Source organism: Artemia sp. Qi Xiang Cuo, chromosome 3 (genome assembly GCF_049724085.1).
Source record: "Artemia sp. Qi Xiang Cuo chromosome 3, ASM4972408v1, whole genome shotgun sequence".
Classification (NCBI taxonomy): domain Eukaryota; kingdom Metazoa; phylum Arthropoda; class Branchiopoda; order Anostraca; family Artemiidae; genus Artemia; species Artemia sp. Qi Xiang Cuo.
This window is the reverse complement of record NC_142796.1, coordinates 39,880,130-39,890,065: the sequence shown is the minus strand read 5'-3', so window position 1 is coordinate 39,890,065 and position 9,936 is coordinate 39,880,130. Positions and strand designations below refer to the sequence as shown.

At 37.1% G+C, this 9,936-nt stretch overlaps 1 protein-coding gene across 1 annotated transcript in view; it reads right to left on the bottom strand.

Moving 5' to 3' along the window:
- Nucleotides 1–4,633: 4,633 nt before the first annotated feature.
- The window catches only part of LOC148954087 (AT-rich interactive domain-containing protein 5B-like), a 142,625-nt gene continuing 137,322 nt past the window's right edge, over nt 4,634–9,936 (bottom strand). The window contains exons 7-8 of the mRNA XM_089086124.1: nt 8,091–8,241; nt 4,634–4,760 (exon numbers count right to left, since the gene is read on the bottom strand). Of these exons, the coding sequence (XP_088942250.1) occupies nt 4,634–4,760; nt 8,091–8,241 (278 nt within the window). The remainder of the gene's footprint in view (nt 4,761–8,090; nt 8,242–9,936) is intronic.

Here is a 9,936-nt window from a genome sequence, read left to right as displayed (position 1 = left end):
TAAGAAAAAATCCGGTGTCAAAAGAACCCCCCAGGGCACAGGGGAAGGCGTTCTAAGTTATGTCCTAAGGACATGTATGGTTCTTATGAAAGGGATGCTCGTATAAACTTAATAGATGGCCTATTTGATTGTAAATTTAAAGTTCTAGTTCCCCTTTTAGGATTCAAGATAGTTATACTAGCCCCCCCCCCATGCTCTTTTTACCCCAAACCAGTCCGCTACAAATTTTGAGATGTCCAGTGTTTTGAAAATTGTTTAAAAATTAGATAACAAATATGCCCCCCCAGAGCCCGGGGATAGGCGTTGTAAGTGTTGTCCTGGGGGCGTATATGGTTCTTATGAAAGAAATGCTAGTAGTATTAACTTCAGAGGGGAAACATTTGATTGGTAATTGAAAGTTCTAGTTCAATTTTTAAGAGTCAAAAGATCCGAGGACAACTAACTCCCCCCTCCAAACACCCTTTTTCCCCAAACCCATTTAATGAAAACTTTATAATAGCCATTTCATTAATAATAGCTCAAAGGCTCGATAAGAAAAATCCTACGTCAACACAACCTGTCGGGGGATGTTTGTCCCCACACCTAGATTTCTTGCCTTCCCCCTGTATTTGCTGAAAAAAAAACATTTCTCTGGTAATTCTACTATTAGTTATAGTAGTTATGTAATTTTAAGGACAAATTCCAAATCAATGAGCAGAAGGTGATTGGTTGTTAAATATAAGCTAAAATTGGGCAAGGGGTGTTTGTCCCCACACCTAGATTTCTTGCCTCCCCCCGGCATTTGCTGAAAAAAAAACCTTTCTCTGGTATTTCCACTATTAATCGTAGTAGTTAAGTATCTTTATAGACAAATTCAAAATAAATGAGCATCAGCTGCTATGGTGTTTAATATAAGCTAAAGTTGGGCAAGGGGTGTTTGTCCCCACACCTAGATTTCTTGCCTCCCCCTGCATTTGTTGAAAAAAACCTTTCTCTGGTAATTCCACTATTAATCGTAGTAGTTAAGTTAACACCTGATGCTCATTGATTTTGAATTTGTTGGGGGGTGTTGGGACAAACACCCCTTGCCCAATTACCACCACTAAATACATGCGGCACACTGAAGCTTAAAAATTCGATAGTTTTTGATTTGCTAAATATGTTCAATGGCATCAATTCCCAAAAATGTTGGGTGGAGGAGGGGTTACAAATGTATTTTTAAAAATCAAAAGGAGGGGAGGGGGCTGTTTTAAAATGAGAAAGTAAAAGAAAAAAAATCTTTTTCAAAAGAAATATCAAAGAAAGTTTTTTTCAAACAGTTCGTGGTAACGAACTGTCAGTAAGGAACAACCCGGCTCAATAGCAACCAAACTCCAAAAAACGGAATTTTGATACCAATAGACACATCAAAAGAATCAAATTTTTATGCTTATTTTAAATATATAAATTTCATCAAGTTTAGACCTACCCATCAAAAGTTACACGCCTGAGAAAATTTGCCTGATTTTCGAAAAAAGAGGGAAACACCCCCTAAAACTTATAGAGCCTTAATGAAAATCATACCATCAGATTCAGCGTATCAGAGAATCCTATTGTAGAGGTTTCAAGCTCCTATCTGCAAAAATTTGGAATTTTGTATTTTTTACCGGAAGAAAGATCACGGATGCGTGATTTGTTTTTTGTTGTTGTTTGTTTCCCGGGGGTCATCGTATCAACCCAGTGGTCCTAGAATTTTGTGAGACGGCTCATTCGAACGGAAATTAAAAGTTCTAGTGCCCTTTTTAAGCGACGAAAAAAAAAATTGGAGGGCAACTAGGCCCCCTTCCACGCTCATTTTTTTCCCAAAGCCACCCGATCAAAATTTTGAGATAGCCATTTTGTTCAATATGGTCGAAAATATAATAAATATGTCTTTTTCCCCGGAGGAGGGCTGAAATTTATTAACTTTACCTAATGTTTACATATAATATTGGTTATTGGGAAGTATACAGTCGTTTTTAGGGGGGATTTTTCTGGTAGTGGGGGGGGGGGGGTCGGGGGTTATGTGGGAGGACCTTTCCATGGGGGTTTATTGTTTACACTAAAGTTTTTATTGTTTTAAAAAATAGCGTTGTGAGAAAGAGTCTAACTATAGCGTAAAGAGCGAGGCATTGAGGAGGGAACAGCCCCTTTCATATACGGAATAATTTCTGTTCGTTTTAAGTTTTAATGTTGCTCCTTACTTTCAGTTTAAAAAAACTTGTTTTTTTTTTGTTTAATTTCAAAAAATGAGTGGGGGAGGCAAGAAATCTAGGGGTGGTGACAAACACCCCCTCCTCCAATTGGCGCCATTGAATACATTCAGCACTGAAAAATTCGGTAATTTTTAGTTTGCTAAATATTTTCCATAATACATAAATATATTCCATGCTAGATACATAAATTTACGAAAAGGTTGGGTGGCGGAGGGGGCAAGATGCATTTCTCAAAATATAGGGGAGGATTGGTTTTTTAATGAAAAAAACAAAAAAGGACATTTCTGAATGAAAATGCCAAAGAAAGGTTTTTTTTCAAATATGGAGAGAAAGCAAGAAATCTAGGTGTGGTGACAAACACCCCCTCCTCCAATTGGCACAACTGAAGGCGGCGTATTATATAGTCTCTCCCTTTGACAAGACCAAATTAGCCTTCACTGAGCTTGCTCACAGTGAGCTTTTTGAGATTCATGCTTTGTTTGTACAGAATAGATAAGTCGACTGGATAACAAACCTCAATATTGATTACTTTTTACTAGAGATGATGACTCTTCGTTCTGATTTTTTCTTTCTAGCTCTGTCATTTTCTTCCGCGTAATGGACCTTTATTTACTTTTTATTATTCTTTTTGCGCTGAGGACTGAGCCCAGAATTCAATATTTTGGTACTTTGCAATGACGTTTCGGCCAAGATTTTTGCCCCCCCCCCTATATATGCCAAATCAGGGTAGATATTTCTAAAATATGGGGTGGGGGCAAATTTTGTTTTTGATGTAAATGGGAGGTAATTTTAAACTTTACCCCCTCCCCCTAATGTAGAAATAAATACCCTGAATTGGCATATATAAGGGGGGATGAAATTTATTTCCGATAGTTTCCAATTTTTTTTCTGATGTAAATGGGAGGTAAGTTTAAACTTTACAACCACCCCCCCCCCACCCCTAATGTAGAAATATATACCCTGAATTGGTGTATAGGGGGGGGGCGGGGCTGAAATCCATTTCCAATAGAAATGATTATTATATTCGTAATCAGCATAAAAAAAAGACATCGAATGGTGTATTCACTTTATTCCTAACTCAATAATATGATTTGGTAAAAATTTACCGATTTTTTTTTCAATGGGTGTAAATTATCTAATTTATTCTTTATTCTATGCTTTCTTGTAGTTCCAAATATTTATAATAATCAGAATTTTGTTCAGGGGGAGGGGCAATACCACCTACATAAAACCTAAATAAAGTAGCACAACACAGGACTGAAATATGTATTCTTGTAAATCAAGGCCGCCTCACTACATCAAAAGATCCGTCAGAAACTTAGTTTGTTTATTATAGGGCCCGATAAAGCAAACCCAGTATTTAAAAAATAGGTTTATAATCCGTAAAACTGGGTATTTAGACATTAGATTATACAGTTTTTGGAGTATAAACAAATAAAACGGCCACCGCTCAATCCCTATCCACTGTGTATCGTAGTAGCATACTAAAACAAATCAACTACTCTAGAAGTATCAATAAAGCAGCAAAACTAAATACAGTTATTTCTTCAGAGAATTTATCAGGCTTAAGAGAACTGTGCACATGCACTAAATTGTCTGTTTAGATGAAATTATCAACAAAATATCGAGAAAAGATAAATTCTATAACTAGAAGACAGAGAGGAGAAAGAAAGAGGTTAAGAAAAAAGGAGAGAGAGGCTAAGAAAAAAGGGAGACAACTGCCAAGAAAAAGGGAGAGAACTGCTAAGAAAAAAGGAGAGATGCTAAGAAAAAAGTAGAGAGGCAGTGGCGGATCCAGAAGGAGGGAGAGGGAGGTGCGCACCCCCCCTCCCCGCCCTAACGTAGTCTAAAGTAGTGTAATTTACTTAATTAACGCAAGTTTGCGGTATTTAAATTTGCTCATAACGCAAGTTTATCGGATCAACCTATTTTGCCCCCTCCCCTAAAAAAAAATCCTGGATCCGCCCTTGGAAAGGGGCTAAGAAAAAAGAGAGGGGCTAGGAAAAAAGTACAGAGGCTGAGAAAAAAGGAGAGAGGCTAAGAACAAAGGAGAGATTCTGAAAAAAATAGAGAGGCTAAGAAAAAGTAGAGAGAGGCTAAGAAAAAGTAGAGAGAGGCTAAGAAAGAAGTAGAGAGAGGTTAAGAGACAAGAAGAAAGGGGCTAAGAAGAAGGACAGAGGCTGAGAAAATAGGAGAGAGGCTAAGAACAAAGGAAAGAGGGGCTAAGATAAAAAGGAGAGAGACTAAGAAAAAAGGAGAAACAGGCCAAGAAAGGAGCCAGGGGCTGAGAAAAAGGACAGAGGGGTGCGAGGAAAATAAGAGATGAGAGCAGGGACAGCAAAGAACAGAGAAAACGAGAACTAACTTTAGGAAAATAATGATTTTAGAAAGAGGTTGAAAAAAAAATTAATAAAATCAAATTAAGCCGAAATGACACGACATACCTGTTTAGGTTTAGACTGTTGTAAACTAGGGCTTTTTATTGAATTGGACTTATCAGCATCAGGTGATTGACTAATCATATATCGTTCAAATGGAAGTAAAAATCTGAAAGATAATCAGGGTACAGGGTCGATACAATACAGAACAATAGTTTGGAAAGAAAATGTATACTGCTGGGAATCCATAGACTACATATTAGACTATTATATGCACCAGACACACACAAGGAGGGGGAGGGGGTTAAGAAGTGAAGTGTAGGCTATTATTGAATGTAGGTTAAATAAAATTGATATTCAATTCTTCTGGTTCAAAATTAGTTCTGGGACGGAACAACGCAAAGTGCGCTTTTGATTCCCGTAAGTGGTGTGAATACCTCATCATCTTCACCATACCTCTCTTTTCGGTAATTTCGATACTCAAACACATTCCAGGAACCAAAGAACAATTTTTTTCAGGACAATTACTATTTCGACAATGTTTATTTTCAGGGGGGGGGCAACTTGTGTGCCCCCACTCTATGGACTGCAATTTGTCTCGCAATTGACGTGCTTCACCCATGTCTCGTCACCCGTTACGATTCGATCCAGTAACGAAGTACCATGTGTGTGGTTGGCGTCAAGAAATGTTCAGGCTGCTCCCATTCGCTGGACTTTATGGAGCTCTGTAAGGATTTTTGGCACCCATCTTGCACAAAATTTATGGTAGCCAAGCTCGTGAATCACAATTTCAAACAACAAAGTCCGCGAACCTTGTGGGAAGCAAAGCAAAAGCTCTGTTATTGTGAAGCAACGGTTTTCACGAATCTTCTCATCAACTTTGGCGAGAAGATCGTCTGTCACAATGCTCGGGTGTTCACCCCTTTCTTCATCATGCACGTTGGTTCGGCCATTTTTAAACCGGATACACCATTTTCGCACTGAACTTTCATTCATTACGTCATTGCCATACACTTCGCACAGTTGTCGATGAATTTCTATCGGTTTTTGCTAACAAAAACCGTATTACGGACCGCACTTCACAACAGGCGGGATTTGAAATTGCCGCGCAAATTTTAAATTGGAATATTGGGAAAACGGGTAGCGCGAAAATGTTGTCGTTCTCACGGCTGGATGCCGGACTGAAGCTACGAGCACGCGCACACCGAAACATACGTGATTGCCACACGCCTAGCGACATCAGGCGGAAACGTTCCCTAGTTTCTGAATAGCCCTCGTAAATAGGTCACGAATTTGGAGAAATTCGTCTAGAGCCTTAATTTCTGAGAATAGTTTTCATATGAACGACGTCATATTAATATGCCAATATTATCCTACTATTTCCTTTGTTAGTATCTACAAGCGTGCTTCACGCAGTGGGTAGTGCATCGGAATTGGAATTCGAAGATAGCGGGTTCAGGCCTTGCAGAAGTCGTATTCTTCATTACTATGTTGTTTGCATATTCGAATTTTTCCAACATTTTTCATATGAATGGCGTCCCAAATACTTTGAATAGTTAAAATAACTTTTGCTGAAGATGGGTGTCTGTGCAAAACATCCTAAAACGCACATTACAATTTAATTTGATTGTCTATGGTATAGAATAACAGTCAGTACAAGCATGCAAAAAGGTTTGTCAAATAAAAAAAATTAAATTAAAGTTGTTTAAAAACTGTCTTTCTGTTCACTGAGCATTTTTTTTTTTTTTTTTTTTAGAAAATGTTAGATGGAAAAGATTTTTGGTAAATTCATTGCCATAATTTCAATAGACTTTGCTTTTATGGAATATCCTTGTAACTGTTCTACGCTAGAAGTCAGTAAAGTATCTTGACGTCAAAACTTTCTAGAAACATGTTTTTTAACTTTTGGTTACAATGGATTGTTTTTACCTTTACTGGCCCTATTAAGGGCTAAAAGTGAAATTACCTCAGAAACGACTATCAAACTATGAAAGAGCATAAAAAAAGACAACAATTGATGTATTTACTTTCATTCTAGCTAAATTATGTTGAAAACTGACCAATGAATCCATATAAAATACTGAAATACTAAAAAAAAGGCTTTAAATGAACAAGAATATCATTATAAAACAATTTTTGCCTCCCTGAAGCCATCTTAGATCTATTCATACCTGAAAACCACAATTTCCCAAGATTTTTTTTTTTAACTATTTCAAAATTATGAAACTTTTAGAGCAGTATCACATTTTCGTCAGTGCTGCCACATTCAACAGTTAAAATAAATAAGCTAAACCAATTCATGAAATTTGAAAACACTTTTGCCCATAGATATTAAAGAACTAACAATCTGTTGATTCCAAAAACGCAACTACACGTTCAAAAGACACTACAGGTTCTTAAACTGCGTAGTGCCATGTTCTTAGCCTATTTTTTTAAATCAGTTTTTTCCCGTTTTTGGCTTATTTTTCATACGCGAAAGAACCGAAAATTCTTCAACTGCATACGGAGTAAACCCTACTACGATTATACCACATATTTTTACCTAATTAGCTGATCTACATGTTTACATATTCATCCATATTCTGGATATTTATAAGCAGTGTTTACAATAACGCCGTTTACTATAATAGTAACGTCATTTTTGCAACTAGAGAATTTACATAGTAAGACAACATCTCATTCAGCCGCAAGTGAATTGCCTCAAGAAGAAGCCTACGAATTTTTCACGAAAAAAGAAGAAAAAAATTCAAAGATTGGGATACATTGTCAACCGAACCCATAAAGAAGAGAGAACAATGATCTGATTTTCAGGACGCAAGCCTCCATTGTCTACGGGTGATTGAGTCTTTTTACCTCTATTCGTTTTTTTACCCGTTGTCACATTACAAGGCATAGATGTCATTCATTGTCATTCATAGATGTCTCTCACTTAACACTGGAGAGATGTGAAGCGATTTACTGTAGACAATCATGAAAGATAAGTCTTTTACCATATTGATCAGAAGTTTGGTAGACGCACACGTGGGCCCAGTGGAGCCTATTCGCTGAAATTTGCGGAGGGGGGGGGAAGATTTGTTTAACGAAGGTATAAAAAAAATCAAAACTGAAAAATACCAAAAAAGGTATTCTTTAAAATCTAGGGAAGCAATAGCCTCTCCGCCCTCCAGTTGGCACCCCTACATTAGCCATTCAAAACTTACTTCCACAAAACTACTACTACTACTACTAACAACTCACCGCAGCACCAAGCCGCCTGATGCCAACACAGCTGCGCACGCTTTTCCTCCATCCCAATATATTCAAAGCCTCCCTTTTTACATCCACCCACGAAGTTCCCATTTCCTTTAAATCTTTCTTTATGACGTCCTCCCACCCCAGACGAGGACGACCTGCTTTCCGTTTAGCCCTAGACGGTTAGCCGAAAAGAACAATCTTCGGCAATCTGTCATCCTTCATCCGCACAACGTGCCCTAGCCAGAAGTGTATAGACTTTACTTACCTTTCATACTGCTTCCTAGTGGCTGTCGCTGCAGCATTATTACTACAATAGCCTCCCATTTCTAAATACAAACGCCGCCAAAGTCGTTTTATCCCAACAGCATCGTACCCACCAACCTTCTTCACAACTGTGTAGAATTTGTACAAGTTCACTAAAAATAATCAACAACTTACAAGTAACATTCAAAATTCATTAAGTAGTATCTACCACGTGTCTTCTACCTTTTACAGCAGATTTTCCTCTATCATTTAGATAGAGCTGATAGAGTAACGAATACAAATTAAAATGGAACTTACATAAAACAAAAGCTAATTTTAGCTATTTCTGATGGGTAATTATTATACCACCCACCCGTGTTAAGTTCAGAGCTAAACTAGTTTTTAACCTTTCTCTCTAATGACAATTTAATTTTCAAACTCTGCTATTTTGGGCATCAAAAAAAAAAGAAAAAACTTCAGGAAATGGTTTCTAATGCAACTTTTTAGCTCAATTACAAAATCTAATGAGATCAATTCTAGCACCCAAAATTTTGGCACTATAATTCTATTTATTTTTTTTTTTGACCAATAATTTTTTTTATCAACTAAGCTTTTTCTTGGCCAAGTTTTTAACCAATCATTGATAAAACTAACGCGACCGCATTTTCGACAAAAGTTCTTCTTCTTCTAATTTACAACAGGCGGGCTATTCAGTTGATACTATTTAGCCCTTTTCTTTTTGCTTCACTCTGTGGGCAACAGAGCTACTGGCTTGGTTGTCTCTTATTTATTAGATCTTCTCAGATATCTTTCAGTAGATCTTTCGACTCAAGGAGTTCAAACATAAGATGATAGATATCAATTTCTGTGCTCAGTGTGCAGGTATAGTTGGCTAGGCTCTTGGCTAATAGCGAGATTTTATGGTGTTTGAAGCATTTTAACAGTTTACAAAGCAAGGTATGTTGTGCAGACGTCAGCATATTACATTCGAATAGGAAATGGTCAATTGTTTCATTATTCATATTACAATGCCTGCAAAGAGGGGACAGGGGAATTAAACCACTTGAATTAGAAAACTTATATGAGAATGCAAGAAAATTTAGTCCATTTGTTCCAGAACGAATTCTATGATAAATTTTAGAAAGATACTTATTGGGAAGGGAGGAAAGGATAGGATTAATCTTATTAAAATTAATATCTGATAGTCTCCATCGGTAAATATCTCTAATGGGGATTGGTCTCCCTCTTGGCTGGTCAATATTTATAGCATTTTCTGCTATTTCATCCACCTGATGGTTACCACTTATACCAGAGTGACTAGGAATATACTGAAAATAAGTTCTTATGCCACTTGAAGCAAGATTATCTATAATACTGAGACAATGACAAGTGTCAATGTCCAACTTATACTGAGGAGCTGAGGCCAGCAACTCAAGACTTGATAGAGAGTCTGAATATATGATAATATTATTTGAATTTGCAATCAAAAGTTGGTTTTCCTTAAGGTGATTATGGCATTTAACTCAGCAGACATTATAGATAAATTATTATATAATCTCTCGCCCATTGCAATTTTCAGGTGAGGAAGGAAAGCACCACTTGCAACCTTCTCATTCATTTTTGACCCATCAACAAATATTTGGAAGTGATTTTTATATGAAATTGTATTAAGTTTAGCAAATTTTTTCTGGACAAAAGCAATGGGGGTTAAATCTTTATTCCACTTTGAGAAGTCAGTATTTATTATGGGACTTGACCAATTCAATGGAGGGGATTGGGGTAAAGTGGGTGCAACAGACTGTGCTGGTATGGGGAACTTCTTCTGAATATTGGCATACTCATCTGCAATGCCTCTATACATGGCTGGA